This window comes from Opisthocomus hoazin, chromosome 18, assembly GCF_030867145.1.
Source record: "Opisthocomus hoazin isolate bOpiHoa1 chromosome 18, bOpiHoa1.hap1, whole genome shotgun sequence".
NCBI lineage: Eukaryota > Metazoa > Chordata > Aves > Opisthocomiformes > Opisthocomidae > Opisthocomus > Opisthocomus hoazin.
This window is the reverse complement of record NC_134431.1, coordinates 18,516,021-18,535,553: the sequence shown is the minus strand read 5'-3', so window position 1 is coordinate 18,535,553 and position 19,533 is coordinate 18,516,021. Positions and strand designations below refer to the sequence as shown.

At 56.0% G+C, this 19,533-nt stretch overlaps 2 protein-coding genes across 3 annotated transcripts; both read right to left on the bottom strand.

Moving 5' to 3' along the window:
- Positions 1 to 7,689: 7,689 nt before the first annotated feature.
- On the bottom strand, positions 7,690 to 15,797 carry NSFL1C (NSFL1 cofactor). The gene is made up of 9 exons (XM_075439028.1): positions 15,660 to 15,797; positions 14,795 to 14,892; positions 13,378 to 13,452; positions 12,032 to 12,197; positions 11,581 to 11,673; positions 10,827 to 10,936; positions 10,237 to 10,374; positions 9,152 to 9,316; positions 7,690 to 8,329 (listed from the first exon to the last, which is right to left on the bottom strand). Exons 1-9 carry the CDS (start codon positions 15,759 to 15,761, stop codon positions 8,167 to 8,169), a joined length of 1,110 nt encoding a protein of 369 aa, XP_075295143.1. The 5' UTR covers positions 15,762 to 15,797; the 3' UTR covers positions 7,690 to 8,166.
- Positions 15,798 to 15,805: 8 nt separating this feature from the next.
- On the bottom strand, positions 15,806 to 19,183 carry LOC142363574 (tyrosine-protein phosphatase non-receptor type substrate 1-like). 2 transcript variants are annotated; one of them, XM_075439027.1, is made up of 5 exons: positions 18,190 to 19,183; positions 17,510 to 17,863; positions 16,936 to 17,250; positions 16,474 to 16,818; positions 15,809 to 16,373 (listed from the first exon to the last, which is right to left on the bottom strand). In XM_075439027.1, exons 1-5 carry the CDS (start codon positions 18,260 to 18,262, stop codon positions 16,270 to 16,272), a joined length of 1,191 nt encoding a protein of 396 aa, XP_075295142.1. In that variant the 5' UTR covers positions 18,263 to 19,183; the 3' UTR covers positions 15,809 to 16,269. The 2 variants fall into 2 exon arrangements, with proteins under 2 accessions (XP_075295141.1, XP_075295142.1); XM_075439026.1 differs by having other exon boundaries at positions 15,806 to 16,373; positions 17,510 to 18,237.
- Between the last annotated feature and the right edge of the window lie 350 nt (positions 19,184 to 19,533).

The following is a 19,533-nucleotide window of genomic DNA, read 5'->3' as shown; positions in this document are numbered from 1 at the left end:
CCAAAAATTACTCCTACATTAACAGCGGCAGGAGCTGGGTTACTCAGCGCTGGCTGTGTGGGAGCAGCCGAGTTCCCAAGGCAGCGGTGCTCACAGCACGCAGCCCGTCGCCGTTACGAGCACTTGGCAAAGCAAAAGCAGAGGGAGAAATCGGTTTCAGAGGACAGAAGGCACACAGCAAAAGGCTGGCAGGAAAGGGATCGCACCGCCACTCTGCCCACTAATCATCTGTCTGGCACGTCTAGTCGCATCAGGCAGCTCTTTAAAAACAGGCTCTTCCAGCTAGATCAGACTCAGTCTCTGAGACTGAGCCAATGTGCAGCAGAAGAACACAGGCAGAACCCTCTCCCTGCTCTCCTCCCGGGTTACCAAGAGCCACCGGGAGCGTTAAATCTGCGTTAGTGCCTCTGCACCACCACCCGTACCCGAGGGGAGCGCAAGCACCCATTCTGCGAGGATCATCACAACGCTGTTCGAAAAAACGCGTCATCTTCAGTCCAACCTTGCCTTGCCCAGTGGGGGTTAATCCAAAAAAATGGAATTTCGCAGGCTGAGTCAGAAGCTGGTTACTAAGCCACAGTACAACTGAGTCAGCGGCATCTCTCTTCACTGCTGTTTTACTGACATCCCAGATAACAAGTATCACTCGCACTGCACCACAGCCAGTGCAGTGGCAGCCAAATCCCCATCTCCCACCAGCACATCTAAGCACACATCTCTATAAGAAAGCAAAATACATCTCTCCCCACCCAAGACGAAAGGGGAAACTCAAAAGGAAATATAAAAACCTGATTTTTATTTTTTTTCCCAGGCCATTTTGTACCCACTCACCACACACAATTACATTTGGACAGACGCAAGGTACCCTTGGAAGTCGTACTCAGCACTTAATCCTCTGGCTCTTTGGCACTCCCTGGCTCTCCAGGTGCAAATCGCTGCACTTTCTGCTCGCGGACTGGAAAACCAACAAACGACCAACAGTTAACTCCCAGAGTAGCTGTGTAACTCTCGCTCCCCAGATAGTTTAGTGCACAATTATCTCCAGCACAGGAAAGCTTTGTTTCTGCTCTGCTCAGATCCTCCCGCAGCCTTTTGTCACGTTGCTCCGTGCCTCACAGCAGACAGCATCACCCGTGGGGTCTAGACGGGATGTCACGATTGCTGCTGCAGCACGGGGAGCTCTCAGCCCGCCTCTGCGTGGGAGCGGGGTTCAGCTTTGTGCTGGAAAGGCAGATTTTGGGGAAAAGCACCGATCTCACTGTTAATCACTGCTATACACTGGGCTGCTTGCTGCAAGCAATGAGTTCTCTAATAGTGCCAAGTGCCAAGGCCTGAAATCTAACCGAACCAGCTCGCCATGCACTGCGCACACCAAGGATCCGGAGCAAACAGATGATGCCTCTTCCATCGCTGAGAGCTTTTGCTCTCAGTTGCTTAGAAATAGGTTTTGAAAGAAGAGGGAAAGCACTCGGCAACAACTGCAGCTACACCCATTTTTCTGTTGCACAAATACTCAGCAAAAGGCTCAGAGAAGCCAAAGCTGTGCAGTTTAAGAAACAAGGTCATGCTGGAATTTGGAAGGGTCCCTTCCCCAGAACCCCCTTCTCCGCTGCAGAAGCATGAGATCTTATCTCTCAAGGCAGCCCAGAGCCCAGGAATGCAGGACACAAACAACGCCAGTCCAAGCCATGCCAGCTGAACAGCTTTTCTCAGGGTACTGTGACCCAGAGACGGGCTGCTCCGGCAAGGGAGCCCCATGGAGAAAAAAAAAAAAAAGAAGTCTGAAGCCAGCAAACGGGAATTTTTTGGCACAAAAGCAAGTGGCAGCATTTGGATCCATTCCACGAGCAAGTCCTCTGAAGGTTTCCCCCTCCTTGACTGCTCTAAGCATGGCCAGCGGCTCTCGTGTTCCCCTCAGCACAGCTGCCTTCTCTCGGTGGAACAGGAGTCATGACTTCAGCGGCCACCAAGATGGGCGAGACAGGGGAAGAAGAGCTGTAGGCCCCGTAAGCCAATAAAGAGTTAATTAAATGAGGCGTCATGAAACGTACCTGAGTAAATAAGAACATCTGGAATCTATTCAGGAACTCCCAGCGCTGGGACAGACAGGCTCAGTGCAGACAAGACAGAACAGCAAAGAAGATAAGCATTTAGGAATGTAATAAGTCAGTCAGAAAATGATAAATTAGTAAATTGAGAGGTGCTTGACACAGGAGCTGTTCAGCTGCCAAAGATGTGGGCCTGTTGCATAATTAGTATTACACTGCTCTCTGCAGAAGTGTGTAATTGGGAAACGTGGGACTCGTTTGGAAAAACTTCTGCCAACGAGTATCTCGAAAGGATTTCTCTTCCCGTTTCTGTTGACGCCTGCAGGATCCCTGCTGCCAGCCAGCCCCATCGCCTGGCCAGCAGCTGCAGGAAGCCGCTCCCTTCGTTTGGGCAGCGCGCGTTTGCTTACTCGTCCCGGCAGCGTTGCCGTAGGAGCCCCGTTCGCGCTCTGGCAGCAGCCAGCACATGGAAGTCCCCGAGCCGTCTGCAGCGACGCACGCTCCACCAGCTCCCGTCGCCCTCACCGCCACCGGCCCTGCCGCGGGTGCGGACGCCGCGCGGAACAGCACGTGCCGTATCGACCAGAGCACGGAGGAGACTTGCAGCTCAACTCTCCGCAGACATCAACTACCTTTAGGCTTTTTTCCTTCTGAAAGTAAATTGCAACTGGCCAAAACACACCTTGGAAGCTGGCAGGGCGATCGTACCTCGTTAAGGATTGCAGGTGAGGAGACCCAGCTCCGCGCGGTTCAGCGAGGGGGTGCGCGCAGTGGCTCGTTCCCTTCGCACCAGGCGGAGCACCGACGCACGCGTTCACTGCTGCTGTGCCTGACGGACGGGTATGGAAGCACACAGCTCAGAGAAGTCTGGTCTGAGTCTCGAATCACAAGAGAAGCCGAAAGGGTTTTCTTTCATCGGGTTGTCAGGAAAGCACACCCGGCAGCAGGCGCGGCTGAGAACCGCGGGCTCCGGCCTCCCAGCTCTGCCTGGCGTGACTGTCAGACACCCTTCCTTGGGCGATGGCAGGCGTTTACCATACAAGCGCCAATGGAAACCCACAACCTGGTAAGAAAAACAGCTTTGTTGCTTAATTAAATCTGTCATTTAAAATTACCAGTCTCCATCTATGAATATTCTGGTCTGCCAACAGAAACAAGACCATTTAGAAGCGGTAAGGGGGTAGCGCTCTTACTTTCAAAATCTAGCAGTTCTCCCCACAGACATACAAGGATGGTGAGGGGACTGGAGCATCTCCCCTACGAGGAGAGGTTGAGGGAACTGGGCTTGTTCAGCCTGAAGAAGAGAAGGCTGCGAGGGGACCTTAGAAATGCCTACAAATATCTGCAGGGTGGGGGTCAGGAGGATGGGGCCAAGCTCTTTTCAGTGGTGCCCAGTGACAGGACAAGGGGCAATGGGCACAAACTGGAGCAGAGGAAGCTCCAGCTGAACCCGAGGAAGAACTTCTTCCCTCTGAGGGTGACGGAGCCCTGGCCCAGGCTGCCCAGGGAGGCTGTGGAGTCTCCTTCTCTGGAGATATTCCAGCCCCGCCTGGACAAGGTCCTGTGCAGCTTGCTGTAGGTGACCCTGCTTCGGCAGGGGGGTTGGACTAGATGACCCACAGAGGTCCCTTCCAACCCCTACTATTCTGTGATTCTGTGATTCTGTGATACCTAGAACGGGAGGCTCCTGAGCAGACACCAGCTCCTGCCCACGGATCTAACGCAGATAGATCCTCCCCTCATGGTGGGGGACTCTGAAGAAAGCCACAAACACCTTGTTTTATGTGACAGTGATGCCAATCCCCAAGCCATTTTTTTTTTCTGTAACTAGAGTCAGAAGAAACATCAACTCAAGGTCCTTTTTCTTGATAACAAAGGATCTGTAAAGCAATGCTGCTATCAAAACAAAACCTTCTGACTGACCTTCCAAAGAACACCCCAGGAGCAGACTGACATCCTTTCATCCTTTTAATCACTCCTTTAAATAAAGACACCAGGGAGAGTGAAGAGCCACCCAAGAAGCAGCCATGGCATGAAGGTCCCTTTCTCCTTCTGGAAAGATTTAGTGCTGTCCAGCAATGAGGAGCAGAGACCGAACTAAATATAACTGAGTATAACCAAAGGTGATAAGAAAAAAAAAATTAGGCCAAAATTTACGGTCATCCTCTTCCAGCTGCAGGTGTGCCCCCTGAGATTTCTGGCTCCCTGTCTCTTGTCACCACTGCCATTTATCTGCTAGTTGTGCTACCTGAGTTTGGTGCCAAAACAAGCCGACCAGCTAGCTGCTTTGTGCTGTTAACGTTGTCTCACCCAAACCAGCAGCTGAAGGTACAGCTACACCTAGAAATGTAAAGTTGCTACACCAGGATCACTGAAAAAACCTACTTGACCAAAGGCACTGGGATAGCAGAACCTCCTGAGGTAGGCAGACCACTGACCGTGCAAGAAACATGGGCCAGGAAACACCCCATGGCAAAAGCAGCATTACAGAGGGGAGGCAAAGTTCCCAGGAAACGGTGCAAAATGCTATCAGAAAACACAGGAGCTAAATCTTAGCAACACGGACATGTGGAAAGGAAGAAGAGGAAACGGTGAACTGCATATGCAGGAAAAAATCCAAGGAAGTCCTACGATTACTCGTCTGAGGAAGGGGAAACCGTTAAAATACAGCACTCCAAGAAAAACACAGATACAGTGAAAGACATCAGCCCAGACAGGACAGCACAGTCGTAAAACCGGGCCGTATCTTATCACACAGAAATTGAGGAGCAGCAAGTTTTCACATGAGTCGTGGAGCACTGCCTTAGCACCAGCGTGGGAAAGACCAGGCAGACAGCCACGAATCCCCTGTGGAGAGAAAAATCAGAGAAAAAAAGAAAAATTTCAAAGCAAAACACTTCACTGGGCAAAGGAGAGAAAGACATTTCTTTGCAGGCATAAATGTCAGTTTTAGAAGAGCCCAATCTCAGCCTACGACTCCGTTAGAACAAAGAAATGGAATGATAAAGGAAGGGGCTTTTGCTAGAAAGTGAAATAAACTCTAACAATGATCACAAACTATAGGAGTGTCAGAAAGGAGCATTTACCTTCCTGCAGGGGCACGTCAAACACCAAAGAGCTGCACCAGTGACAAGGAAGGGGATTTTCTTTAAAAATCAAGGTGTCTCTTTCCACCCCACCCCCCTTTTTCGTGTTCTGTTCTGTTCCCCCTTCCCCGTTCATTAGCCTGGCCGTCATTTTGGCTTTCCAGCCTGTTTTAGAGTGAAGCATCCCACCAGCTCACAGAAGGAGACAGTTCAATGCAGGAGATTGCACGTACGTTGCTCCCAGTTCGTTCTGCCGGCTCCTTTGTCAACTTTGGAAGGCGATAGGCCTATCTCGGTTACTGATACTGCTCCGGTGCTCCCCTCGGCACGCTTCAGATAGCCTGGCGGCGGGGCAGAGCTGTTCCTGCTCACCAGCAGATAAGGACTGCTCCTTACAAAAGCCAAGAAGAGAACCGGCGGACGGAGGAGCCGGCGGCAGCGTCCCAAGGGGCTCACAGCCACGCAGCAGCACAGGGTGCAGGTCCCGGAGATGTTCAGCAGGAGCCTTGGAGGTGCAGAGCAGCTTCTCGGCAGCACTGCCACCCTCCGGCTCCGGGGAAAATCTGCTTTTCTTGGCAAAGAAAATTCGCTTTTCTTGGCAGAGAAGCACCTCCGAGCCCGGAGCCCCTCTGAATTTAGCACCTTTCCATCCCACTGGCAAGGAGAGAGATGAGAAAAAACCTGGATGTGAAACTTCCATCGGTGAGCAGAATCTGTGCGACAACATCCGTGCGGTCAGCAGCTAGATGAGCTGCTGTCTCGCTGCCAACCCTCATTTAACGTGGGGGAACCACCACAGCCAGCTCATCCAGCCAAAGGCCACGGACGCCAGCGAGCCACCACCTCAGCCCTCTGATGCCACCAAGGCAGAAGCAGGAGACAAAGGATTTGTGCTCTCTGTTAGAAAAACTTTGGCTCTAAGGGCACATCCTGGCCAGCACTCTGGAAGATGCTGTCCCAGGTCCCCAAAACGGCACCTGTGGGTGAGATCAGGATACAACTCCTGTGATGAACAACTAAAAATGAGCGATTTCCCACCAGGCAGCTGTGACTATATTTAGCTCCCAGGGAAACTCCCTTTTCTGAATTCTCTCTGCACTGGTTCACAGATGACTAAGTGGTCATAACACACAACTTTGCGTGATGCAGGCAGGCAAACCCCGACTTCACCTGTCAGAAAAGATCGTTAAAAATGCCGCTGAGGATTTTAATCTCATTGAACTGAAGACTGCTCAGCACTGGGACGCCAACTCGCAGTGCAACCCAAAGCAGTAAGAGCAGGCGTCCACATGTCCATCATTCAAAATATGAGAACAGATGGTAATCGTTATTAGAAAGGGTCAAACGCTGTTTTCCTATTTTGTGGGCTTTTAATGGTAATTTTCACAATAATTTACAAATTTGCTGTTACGCACATTATATATCCATTTAGTAATGAAAAATGTAAGCTAATTTGGCTCTCAGTTGAGAAACTGTTGTAAGAATGCCCTTGCTAAGGTCTGCTACCTGCTCCTGCAGTTTTGTATTAACACAGGCAGCCAAGCGAGTTTCTCGTGCTGAACCTGCCCAACCTGCTGGCCCTCCCGGAGCCGGCGCCTCTCGTCCCTAGAGTTTGCTCCGAGGTGAGGACCTGGAAGCTTCAGAGCGCTGAGGAGGTGGACTTAGAACGCAGTCCCCAGCGTGACTACGGCAGAAAGCGGACGGCACGCTCCAGCCCTTCGCACGGCAGCGATCCAGCCCCTGGCAAAGCGGTACCGCCGGCTGCGGCGCAGCTCCCGGTTAGCTGGAGGCCCACGGCTCGGCACAGCTCCACGTCCTGCCCCGAAGCCCAGCGCTAGGACAGCAAGCGTGCTGCGGGTCGGTGCAAAGCGCGGTGGCACAGCAGTAGATGGCAACTCCTACGCCTGATGCCACACCAGCACTGCCAGTCCCTCATGCCTAGGCGTAACGAACTCACACGTGGGATTCTGTTCAAAGGAAAGAAAGATACAGAGACCTGAGCCCTAATCACAAATGCCAGAACAGACCAAAGCTGGAGAATTCCAGGTGTTCAGCTATGTGAGTCCTCAGCAGAGGAGAGGAAATAAATCAAAGGGTACTACAGCCTTCAGTTTTTCCACCTGAGCTGTTTCCATCATCTCACTAATTCATCTCTTAAAACGAAACTTGCTTTCCAGGAAGATAAATTCTGTTTGCCTTTTACTTACAGTCACTTCGAGCTGATTCAGCTTTGTGCCTTCCTGGAAAGAAAAAGTCAGCAGCGAGTTGGGTTTCTCGGAGAAATGCAACACAGCAAATCAGAACTGCAGTCAGTCTGCACTGCCGGAGAAAGCACTGGCAGAGCTGGTGGGTACTGCAATGAACACCCCTAAGAGTTCTCCTGAGGGAAGGAAAGTCAGGACTTTCTCTCCAGAAAAGACCCAGAAGCGTTAAACCTTGCACCCGCACACACACGCCAAGAGTTTTCCCCACACTGAGCAACAGCTTTCACCAAGACTTCCCCCCCCAAGGCTTCTGCAGTAGCATAACCACGATCCTGACAACCGGCTCACCCATTCTAGTATAGTTGATATTTAATGTGTGACAATAAAGGGAGTACTTTGCAGCAGTCCCTGGAGGAGAGGGGAGAGCAAAAAGATTGTGACGAGCAGTCAATTGGCATGGACAGAAACTGCTCCCTGGGAGCTGCCCTCCCCCTCCTCTTCCTCCCCTCCAAAGAGCGCAGTAACACAATCCACAAAGGTAACTGAACTCTCGTGCGAGAATCTGTGGCACAATAGGCTGCAGCTCCTTTCAAAACGGATTCATTTCGTTTATTTATTTTAAAGTCCACTGATCATCATCACCAAAAAAAAAAAAACCAAAACAACCACCCCATGGGAAATGCAACTAAAGAGAAAAAAGTCCAACCAAGACCTAAGAACCCAGAGCTACGAGCAGATGTGAGCCTGTGTGGCACGGCAGAGGTGCACGCACAGGGCGAGACGACACATGCGCACTGCGGGCAGGCGTGTGGCGAGAGGTGGGCTCCTTTATGTCAACCGCTGAACAATGACCGCGTTGAGCAGGTTGGCTTCCTTCAGGGTTTGGTTCTCATCAGTCAGCTCTTTATTTGGGAAGGTGGTCATGAGGACGAAGCTGGTGGCAGCCATCGCTGGCCGAGCATCTACTATGAAGAGCCGGATGTCACGGATCCTGTGCCAAGGGATCAAACACGCAAGGTGAGCCTGTTACTGAACAGCCTGTAAAAGCACGTGGCAACAGCCAAAAGTGACCCTTTCCAGAGCATGCAACCCTGCAGCCGCTGCTCTTGCTCTTCAGCTACCAGCAGAGGCCACAGCCAGACAATTCTGACCTAAGCTACTCCCCCGTAGGCTCCCATTTAGTGAAGTAACACAAGCTGCTTTACAGGTTAAAGACTCCCAGCTCAATGTTCTTTCACACTGCCCAACTGGAACATCTGTGTTATCAGGCGGCTGTTTGGAATTGAGAGCTTCTGAACCCTTCAGGATGAGCAGATTAACAAACTGCTTGGCAGTAGCTGCCGTCAGTGACTGAGCTCATCACACATGGCGTCATCTAGATGATCTCCACTCCCAGAAGCGGCCACAACAGCGACACTGGATCTATTTCATGCACCCCCTCGCAGAAGAAGGTTTTTGTAACTTTTTGCATCATGCTTGATTCTCTTACAGAAACTGGAGGAGTGAGTATAAACAAACTGCCACACTCTCCGAGACCAGGGAAGTGAGAAGGACTTCAGGAGAGATGCCACTGTCTATATATATATATGTAAAATAGGTATCACTATCCAGAAAGCAAATCCTATCCTTCCAACAGTTAACGACTGCCTTACAACCCCACAATAATTTTATTCCTCTTCACCTATACAGAGCAACCCCAGAGCTCCCTTGAGCAGGCTAGCCAGGATTTTAACGTCTGCTCCATCTGTGCACAGTCTGCAGTGTCACTCGGGCCCTCCCAGTTAGTAACCCGTGTTTCCTGTTGAATTTGTACCTGTGGTTGTGGTTAAACTTCTGGACCAGTCGCCCACCGTCAGCGAGCCGGATTTGGATGTTGGTGATGGGCTCTGACTCATCAATAGCGATGGCAGAACTGGCTTTGGCTTCATTCTCTGCCTGCTGGGCTGGCGAGCTGGTGCCCATCACCTGGGGCGCAGTGCTGAGAACAGGGAGACGCAGGGAGAGCTGTTAAAAACCCAACGGCTCGCCTGGCTGCAGGGTGCCGGAGTCAGGCAGCGAGCTCACCGCCCGCTGCGCCCAACTACCAGGCTTCCTGGCCAAGAGACACCAACGCAAGCTGGAAGCGAGAACTTAGGAGTCAGCTAGTCAGCAGGCAGTTGTCTGTAACTTCCCCCCTACCACCTCCCTTCGGAGCGCCACGACATGGGTCTTCACACAGGAACAGGGCAGGGTAACCTGGGCACACCGCTCCTGCGTGACATTCCGTGGTGGTTTTCCCCTACAAGGAGAGGCTGAGGGAGCTGGGCTTCTTCAGCCTGAAGAAGAGAAGGCTGCGAGGGGACCTTAGAAATGCCTACAAATATCTGAAGGGTGGGTGTCAGGAGGATGGGGCCAAGCTCTTTTCAGTGGTGCCCAGTGACAGGACAAGGGGCAATGGGCACAAACTGAGGCACAGGAAGTTCCGTCTGAACATGAGGAAGAACTTCTTCCCTCTGAGGGTGACGGAGCCCTGGCCCAGGCTGCCCAGGGAGGTTGTGGAGTCTCCTTCTCTGGAGATATTCAAGACCCGCCTGGACAAGGTACTGTGCAGCCTGCTCTGGGTGACCCTGCTTCGGCAGGGGGTTGGACTGGGTGACCCACAGAGGTCCCTTCCAACCTCTACTATTCTGTGATTCTGTGGTTCCAAAGCAGGGATCCGCCTCCTGCCACCAACAGGCTGAGCCATCTCTCGAGACAGGCCAGCAAGCCTCATCTCCTCTCCTAGAGGAACAGCTCCCACACCACAAGCACCGAGTGCCTTTTCTTCAGAAAGATGAATCAAAAGGCTCAACCTAGCAAAACTCTCGAGTGACCGTCTCACATCACACGCGTAGCAAAGCAGCACTGCCGTCTCCTCACCTGCCCAGCTTCTGTCCTTCTCCAGTAAAAGCTTTGAAGACACTTTTAGGTTTCACATACTCCTCATCGCGGTGATCCTCCATATCCAGGTTCACTTGCCCGCCTCGTGCTAACCTGCGCAGCTCTGCTGGGACTTCCCTGCAAAGAGAGCATCCTAAGGCAGCTGCCTGAAGAAGCAAGTTAGGAAAGTGTGGAGAAAAAGTGCCGGCCGCAGACCTCTGGAATTTCAGGAATCGCAGTGAGCTCTTGCTTAATTAACAGGGCAGATGCACACCTCCCCACTAACAGCCACAAATTAAAGGTTGCTTTTCCCTGACCCTCACCTGGACTGACATGATGCATTAGAAATTCTCAGCCCAAATATGAAAGTCTATTTGTTCACTTCAAACCTTCAAGGCCCCACGCAAACCAAGGCCACATCCCATTTATCTGAAGTAAATGTTCACGTCTGCCCTCCCATCGTTTCCATATTAAGAATCTAGCTCTTGTAAGAAAGCTCAGGTGAAATGTGCCACTGATGCAGCATCCTGAATCCCACAATGTTTGTGTTTCAGAAAACAGCTATTCTTTCTCTCCCCTCTGCTACATACCCCCTGCGGATATCATCAAGGAACTGGGCATTGGATGGATCCTGGTAGCTCCTCAGCTCTCCGCTGTCCAGGCTGAATCCACTCTTCCAGAGCTTCAGGACAACATGCACCTGCAGCAGCCCCCAACAACAGTCAGCCTCACTGAAGCACCTTAGGAAGAACAACAACTGGACGCAAAGTGAAAAGTTCCTGACTGGCAGAGGAATTTCCAGGGGCGGAAAACATTCCAGCCAGGTTCCTCTGGGTTGAGGGGAAAAAACCCACGGCACTGGCGAGGTAATGGTCATGCACCAGTTCCTAGAAGGTGGCACCGCAGACGCCTTTTTGATAAGTACGGCTGAAGAGCCAAGAGTGTGCTAGGCAAGGAGCCCAAACCAAGCCCGCACCAAGGCCTAGAAGGGTATTTGCTCACAAAGCAAGCACGAGAGGATCTTGCATTGATGCTGTTAGCTCCACATCTCTTCAACGGATAAAGAAGCGGTAATCGCCCAGGGCTCTTTGCACCCTGTTTCTCACAATCCGCACTTCTAAGGCACACTCAGATTCTTAATTAAAAGTTCATCAGGAAACTGCTTACCCAAGACCCAGGCATCTATAATTTTCTAACCAGAAATCCCACGAGAAGCAGGATTTACCATACTTCTGTCCTCTTGAATTTCTATCAAGTTTTATAACTCTCTGAGCTCACAAGCTGTGCAGCTATAGCAGAGAAATCCCTCGGGTGACATCTACAAAACAGAACAGAGATACTCACATCCTGAGCAGAGTTCTGTCTCCTCTCTCCTGCCACATAGGCAGACTCCTCCTCTGGAGTAGCCCCGAGGCGATACCCTCCCCCTGCGAAAGGCTGTAAGAGAGAGGGGCAGGCAAAGAGGTTACGGCATGACACCAACCCAAGGCAGCTTGCCTCCCTTTCCCCAACGCCGTTACGGACGAAGAGGGGGGCTTCGTGGCGTCAGCAACATCTGTTGTGCTGCAGGTGCAGTCACCAGCACGAACAAGTTAACAAATACGGCACCAGAAAGTGGCTTTTCTTGCCACTGTGACACACGAACTAAAGCTGCACCAAGGAAGGAGTCCAGACTTCGCTGTCCTTTTGAGATCATTCTGGACTCCACAGTACCAAACAGCTGGCACGGTGGGAGCCACACACAGGTGACAACCGAGACAGGGAACAGAAGGAGGAAGAACTCGTCACTCCTCACCTTAGGCTTGCTAGTCTCGCCACCGCTCTTGGCCGTCCGATCAACCGCCACCGCACCGTGCTCCTTTGCTCCTTTGAACAGATCCTCCACCAGCTCATTGGGACTCTTCTTCCTCGGAGGACCAACGATCTGCTGTCCGCTCCTCTCTGAGCCGCCGGCATAAAACCTAACAGAAAGCACACGGCTTCTGGTAAGACTGGAGCGCTGCTTCCCCCGGAGACACATGTGACAGGACCCAGCAGCTTTACACCAGGATTCAGTTTGTTTTTGTACGACCTAACGAAACAGCTTGGAGCTACAAGTATTAGCTACTACCAGTGTATCTCTACTGTAGCCACCTACAAGTTCCTGCGCTGCAGAGACTTTGGTTTTAGGTCAGTCACTGTAAAAATTATCCATTGATCAACGCAATCAAGTGATAGTAACTCTCTCAGACCTCACAAGAGAAATGGTCCAGACTGGCAAGGCTCAGTTTCAAACGCTGGTACCAGCTGTGTCACCAGGCTGAACAAGACTGCCAGCAAGTCTCTGGCCCGGCAGACGGACGATGGGCAACGTCTGGCGGGTGTTTTGAGGGAAGGCCCACGCTCACGCCACACCGAAAGGTCACAGGACGGATCTGAGCTGGAAGCACTGACTGCACAGTCAGTGAAGTGCAATTAAGCACTTCTGGAAGATTGGGTTCATTAGCTTCCAGATGGCTCGTGACCCATACAGAGCAAGCTCACATCTGCCTGCAGAAGACCATGCAGCATACCTACACTGAGGCACCTTGAGACACATCAGTTCCATTCAATTTACCTTGCCTGTTAACCTTAAGGGTATTTAACTGCTTACAGCTGACAACGTAAATGACTTTCCCACTAATACTCCATGTTCCCACTGGAAAGGGGACCTACATTACCCTTCAGCAGGACTTCAAACAAAAACACCACCACCCAAAAACCCCAACCAAAAGAAAAAAAACCAACCACAAAACAAAAAAGCAAGCAGAAAGAAAACCAATCCCTGCATTATTCCCACATTTCCGTTCTCTACAGACACAAACTTGACGATCTGGGCCTTTTTCTATTCTCTACCTAGGGCTTCCACAACCTGCCTCAGGCTTTCTCTCCACAGCACGATTCAGCGATGAAAACCGGTGTTTACACAGCACTGCTGAGCGCGTGCTTGCGCACAGACTTTGCACTGACCAACCTTTCCACACCAAACTGGAGGTTTATGACTACAGCAATTTTGTATTGACTTAAATCTGCTTTTTAAAACAACCTGTGGACAAGTGGCAAGCCATCACAAAAGGGCAGCGACACACACACAGGTTTTAAGTCTTTTAACAGAAAACTTACCGCTGTCCCTCCTCCTCTTCATCATCATCCTCCTGCGCATGGACGAGATCTCTAAACGATGTTACTCTATGGTCACTGCAAAAGGCAATCGGAGAAGGACGTCACCCTCATGACACATTCCAACCATCCAAGCAGAAGCTCCCAAACACAGCAGTTAGGCTGACTCTGTTCCACTTTTAGGGCCTGATCCATGACCCTGCGAAGTGACAGGTCAGTGCTGGTGTAACCAAGCAGCGAACCCAGCTTGTGGACCTCTCTGCCAACCACCCCCCAGACAGCCAGGGCGGGCGCGCTGGCAGAGGCTCAGACGGCGGCTGCAGACACAGCAAAAGCCGCCAGTCTTCAGTCGCTTCCTCGCTCGCACACTGGATCTTGTTGGCTCTTTCAAAGAGCTGCTTCCAAACCTGCCCGAGCACAGTTCTCTCCTCCAGGCCCCAGCCCAGCCTCCCCGTCCTTCCCCTCTTGCTGTTTCTGCGGAGGCTGCTACCTGCGACCCAAACTGAACCAGGGTTCTTCCGCAGTACGGACTTTATTCACCAAAGCCTGAACTGAGAGCACCTTTCCTTCAAGACACAGCCTGTAAACCCTTCTCTTTAAAACTGGATAGTGTTTCCCTACTGCACAGGGATTTGGTAAGGCAAAATTAAATTCTTGCAAAATGATCAAATTTTTAGCCTGGAAAAGAGAAAGCTGAGAGGGGACCTTATAAATGCCTCTAAATATCTGCAGGGTGGGGTTCAGGAGGACGGGGCCAGACTCTTTCCAGTGGTGCCCAGCGACAGGACAAGGAGCAACGGGCACAAACTGAAGCAGAGGAAGCTCCAGCTGAACCCGAGGAAGAACTTCTTCCCTCTGAGGGTGACGGAGCCCTGGCCCAGGCTGCCCAGGGAGGCTGTGGAGTCTCCTTCTCTGGAGATATTCCAGCCCCGCCTGGCCGCGGTGCTGTGCAGCCTGCTCTGGGTGACCCTGCTTGGGCAGGGGGTTGGGCTGGGTGACCCCCAGAGGTCCCTGCCAACCCCTGCCACGCTGGGATTCGGTGAAATTTACCCGATCAGGCGTCATGCAAAATTAGAAAGTAGCTTTCCTGATGTCAATCTGCTCCGATGAAAGCGTCACCAACCAACTGTCTTCTAACCTCACACGACAAATCACGTTTCTCCCGAGCAATGAGGCAGGCTGTCCTAACCGATCTTTGGATTAGCTGTGCAATAACTCCTGCGCTTGCGATGTACAAACGCTGATGTTTTCACAGTTTCTAGAGCCATATGAGGTGCAGCAGATCTAAACACAGAGCTATTTCTCCTGAAAATTACATCAATGCTTCAGGTACAGCTTGCGTTTCTGCATAAATAGTTGTCGCTGTCGGGTGAGAAGCTGCCGATAAAGAGAGCGGCCTGAGCGGAAGCTGCCTGCTCACCTGGCTGCAGTGCCTCTGGATATAGAGCTGGGCGTCGGCTGGGGAAGGGTCAGAATGTCCTCGTCTCCCCCGTCCTCGTAGAAACTGGCAAGCGCAATCTGGAAAGGAACAACGCAGGAGCTTTTCAGGATGAGAGCAAACACCCCACAACAACGGAAAAAACCAACCACAGATCACGCAGCCGAAGCTTCTGTCCCATCGGACCTCTGAAGGCACTTCAACGCTAACGGCATCTGGGGTCACCTCCCCCTCGGAGGCCCTCGCAAAGACCAGGCTTTGCCAGCTCCTCGCGTTTGGCTTTGTTGTGGCAGGAGACACGGCGCTACAGGCATGCCGGCACAACCTCCCCGGCCTCAGGCCCTCACACTGCAGTATTTCGACACGGGGTTACGCCAAAATGACCGGCGTGAAGCGGCTGCTTCCGTGATGCTGGCGAGCAGGCTCGGCCCTTGGCACAGCCGGGTCACACTGGGGCGATGGCAACAGGAGTGGGTCAGGAGCGGGACGAACAGCCTCGCCAGCCTCCAAGGAAAACCCCGCGACCCCAAACCCAGCACCCCCCGGTCCCTCGCCCCGCGCTGGGAACGAGCGATGCTCAAATTAACGACAGAACCAGGACGGGCTTTCGGTCCCCGCCTGAGCCCGACCCTGGCAGCCCGGCGACGGACCGGGAACTGGGGGGCGGCCGCCGGGCGAGGCCGGAGCCCGCAGGAGACCGAGCTCCCGGCCCAGCGCTCCCCGCACCCCCGCCACGGCCTGCGTGGCCTCGGGCGCGCCCCCGCCGCCGAGCCCCCCCCCCCCCCGCCTCAGCGGGCCGAGCCGGCGACGAGGAGGGCGGAGGGAGGCGGGGCAGCGGCGGAGCTACCTGGAGGTCCCAACCGGCCGACTCCAGGAAGAAGCGCGCTCGCTCCTCCTCGACGCCGGTCACGGCCACGAACTCCCTCAACGCCTCCTCCCTGTCCGCCATCTTGCCGCGGTGCAGCGCCCAAAACCCGCCGGCCCCCCACGCCAGCCCCGCCCCGCCCCGCCGCCTGTGCGCTGTCAAAGGCTCCCGGGCGGAAACATCCCCCAGCGGCGCGCATCGACACGCCGCGCTCACAGCGGCCTCTGGCGGCATGGCGGTGCCATGCGCCGAGTCCCGGGGTGAGCAGAGCCGAGACCCCGGGGTGGGCAGAGCCGAGACCCCGGGGTGGGCAGCACCGAGACCCCGGGGTAGGCAGCACCGAGACCCCGGCATGGGCAGCACCGAGACACCGGCATGGGCAGCACCGAGACGCCGGGACGGGCTGTGCTGAGAGCCCGGGATGGGCAGCACCCAGCCCAGGGCAGCCTCTGCATCCCGGCCCCTTTATTTCCAGGAACACGAAGCAAAGCTGGCGGTGACCAAGCCCCAGGACACGCTCCTGGCACCGTGACCCGAGGACCTGGAGGCTGACACGGAGCAGGACAGGGCAGCAGCGCCAGCGTTTCCCTCCTCATGCCCTCCCGCGCTTGAAGAGGAAGAGGAGGAGGCCGCCCAGGAGCCCCTTCTCCAGCAGGATGCCAAGCCACAAGCCGGGGCTGGACAGGAGCCTCACACCTGTGGTGGGGACAGGGGATGTGAGCGGCCGGGGCTCGAGGACAGGCGTCCTGCAGGCCCCCGCCAGCACCGGAGCCCAGCAGCTCTCCCGCACCATTACCTGGCTGGGACTGGTGGCTCTGTGTCCCCCCGCCTGGGGCAGTGACCCGCAGGACGGCCGTCCCGCTGATGGGGTCCTGGCCATCGTGCACCACGCGGCAGGTGAACACGGCCCCGGCCTTCTCCTCCGTCGCTTGCACCTCCACCAGGCTCCTCAGCTCGAACAAGCCCCGCGGGGTCTCCACCGGCCGGGGGATGCTCTCCACCTTCAGCTCCGTCCCGTTCTCCAGCCAGGTGACGGCCACATCTCCCGGGTAAAACCCCGTCACGTGGCAGGTGAAGTTCACGGTCTTGTTCAGCACAACGGGGCTCGACGGCTCAGCGACCACGCGGACACTGGGGGAAACTGGGAAGAGAGGCAGCTCCTGGTGCCCGGCGTCCCCCGGCTCTGCTGCCCACAGGCTGCCCCGTCCCTGCCCCGCGACCCCCAGCCCCACGGGAGCCGGACACCCCCAGCCCTCACCTCGCAGGGCTTTGCTGAGCTGGTACCCCCCCCTCAGCGGGGCCGTCAGCGTGGGGTGCTGCACCTCGCAGGCCAGCCGCGAGCGGACGTCGGACTCCTGCAGCGTCACCGTCACGGTGCTGGACATGTCGTAGGAGGATTCCGTCTGCCCAGGGGTGACCTGGGGCGGCTGAGCCGAGATCAGGGCCTCGTCCTTGAACCATTTCACGCCGATGTCTTTGGGGAAGAACCCTCCGGCCGTGCAGGTGAAAGACACCGATGTCCCCGGCCCCGCTCTGCGGCCGGGCCCGGACACGACCGGCGGGGTGGGTTTGGCTGCAGGGAGAAGCGTGGGGCCGTCAGACCGGGCTCTGCCACCCCCGCCTGGCCCAGGGTCTCCCACAGGGACGTGGATGTGCCCAGGGACAGCCCACGGGACCCTCTCCCAGGGCCAGCACCCGACCCCTTCCCCATCCCTGCTTGCCCCGAGTGGAGCCCACCAGGCTGGGATGGACTGGGATGGACTGGGCTGTGCCGGGGGCTGCACCCGGCTGGGCTGGGTCGCGCCGGGAGCTGCTCTGGGAGCCCCACTCACCGTGTACGGACACCTCCGTGCCCTTCCCACGCCGAAACACCTCATCAGCTCCAGTCAGCGATTTGCTGAACTTCACGCAGTAATAGGTGCCAGCATCCTCGGGCTGAACGTCCCTGAGGTGGATGCTGAAGTCTGTGTTGGACTCAAACACTGCCCTCGTCACGCGGGGGAAGGAGCTCTTCTGCTCATAAACGGTCTCGTTGCCACTGCCCCAGCCCTTCAGCCACTTCACGGGGCCAGGGGGACCGCGTTCGGATACGATGCAGGTCAGGTTGAGCGTCTGCCCCGCCGTCACCGACACCGTGTCCTGGGGCTGCTGCACCTTGAAGTCCTGACCCGCCTGGGCACCCGCTCCTGGGCACAGCGACAGGAGGGTTTGGGGCTGACGTGGGGGCCCGGACCCAGGGCACAGCACGGGGCATCGCCAGCCCCCCGGCCCCGGGCCCAGAGCGGGGACAGAGAGATGTCCCCATCCCTCACCCCCCGGCAGCTGGCACTGCTGGGGTCTGCGGGTCGGGGAGGGCCCGCGGCCCCCGGGACGTGCTGGAGTAAAACCAGCCCTTTGGCTGGGGACAAAAGCAAGCTGGAAGGGAGGTGGTGAAGGGAGAGAAGAGCCCCAGACACCGGCAGGGGAGCGTGCCATGGGAAAGGCGCTGGGGCTCTGCGGGGCCCCCACTCACCCGGGGGTCTCCGGAGCAGGAGCAGCATCAGGCCGGCGATCGGCAGCACCCGCACTGCCGCAGCCATGGCCATTCCCTCGTCCCCCTCCCCGACGGCTCCGCTCGGCTCACGCGGCGCTGAGCTCTCTCCCGGCAAAGGGGAAGGAAGGGGCTCGCTGCCGGCCCAATTCCTCCACGGACCCCTTGCACAAGTCCCCGCGGTTCCCCCGGCGCTCGGGCCATCTGACCCCCCGGGGCTGGTCCTTCCCAGTGACACCAGTCCTGCTCGCCCCGCAGCCCTGGGCCACTGGCACCGGGCAGCCAGCGAGAGGGGCCCCGATCCAGCACGCTGCCCGCGGCCCCGCACCCCAGGGTTTCGGGGGGCACCCAATCCGCCCCGCCACAACTGGGGCACAGGCTGGGCTTCCCCTGAGCCCCAGCCCCGGGGGGGGGGAAAGGCTGAGCCCCTCGCAGAGCTGGAGGGTCCCAGCCGGGGGGTGAGCCCCCTGCCCGCCCTGGCCAGGCACCCAAAGTGTTAACAGCCCGGCTCTCGCCTCCGTTTCCTGCCCGGCTTCTCCTTCCACTTCTCCGGGCACCCAAGAATGGGGAAGGTGCCAATGGCTCGGTTCGTTGCCGCCGGGGCTCGGCTCCTGCTTGGGATGGGCAGAGACGAGACCCCGGGATGGGCAGAGCCGAGACTGCGGGGTGGAAAGAGCTGGGACCCCAGGGTGGAGAGAGCCGGGACCCAGGGTAGGCAGCGCTGAGAGCCCGGCATGGGCAGCACCGAGACGCCGGGACGGGCTGTGCCGAGACCCTGGAACGGGCAGCACTGAGACCCCGGGGGTGGGCAGCACCCAGCCCAGGGCAGCCTGTGCATCCCGGCCCCTATATTTCCAGGAACACGAAGCAAAGCTGGCGGTGACCAAGCCCCAGGACCCAATCCCGGCGCCATGGCCTGAGGACCCGGAGGCCAACATAGAGCAGGACAGGGCAGCAGCACCAGCATTTCCCTCCTCATGCCCTCCCGCGCTTGAAGAGGAAGAGGAGGAGGCCGCCCAGGAGCCCCTTCTCCAGCAGGATGCCAAGCCACAAGCCAGGGCTGGACAGGAGCCTCACACCTGTGGTGGGGACAGGGGACATGAGCGGCCAGGGCTCGAGGACAGGCGTCCCGCAGCCCCCCGCCAGCACCGGAGCCCAGCAGCTCTCCCGCACCATTACCTGGCTGGGACTGGTGGCTCTGTGTCCCCCCGCCTGGGGCAGTGACCCGCAGGACGGCCGTCCCGCTGATGGGGTCCTGGCCATCGTGCACCACGCGGCAGGTGAACACGGCCCCGGCCTTCTCCTCCGTCGCTTGCACCTCCACCA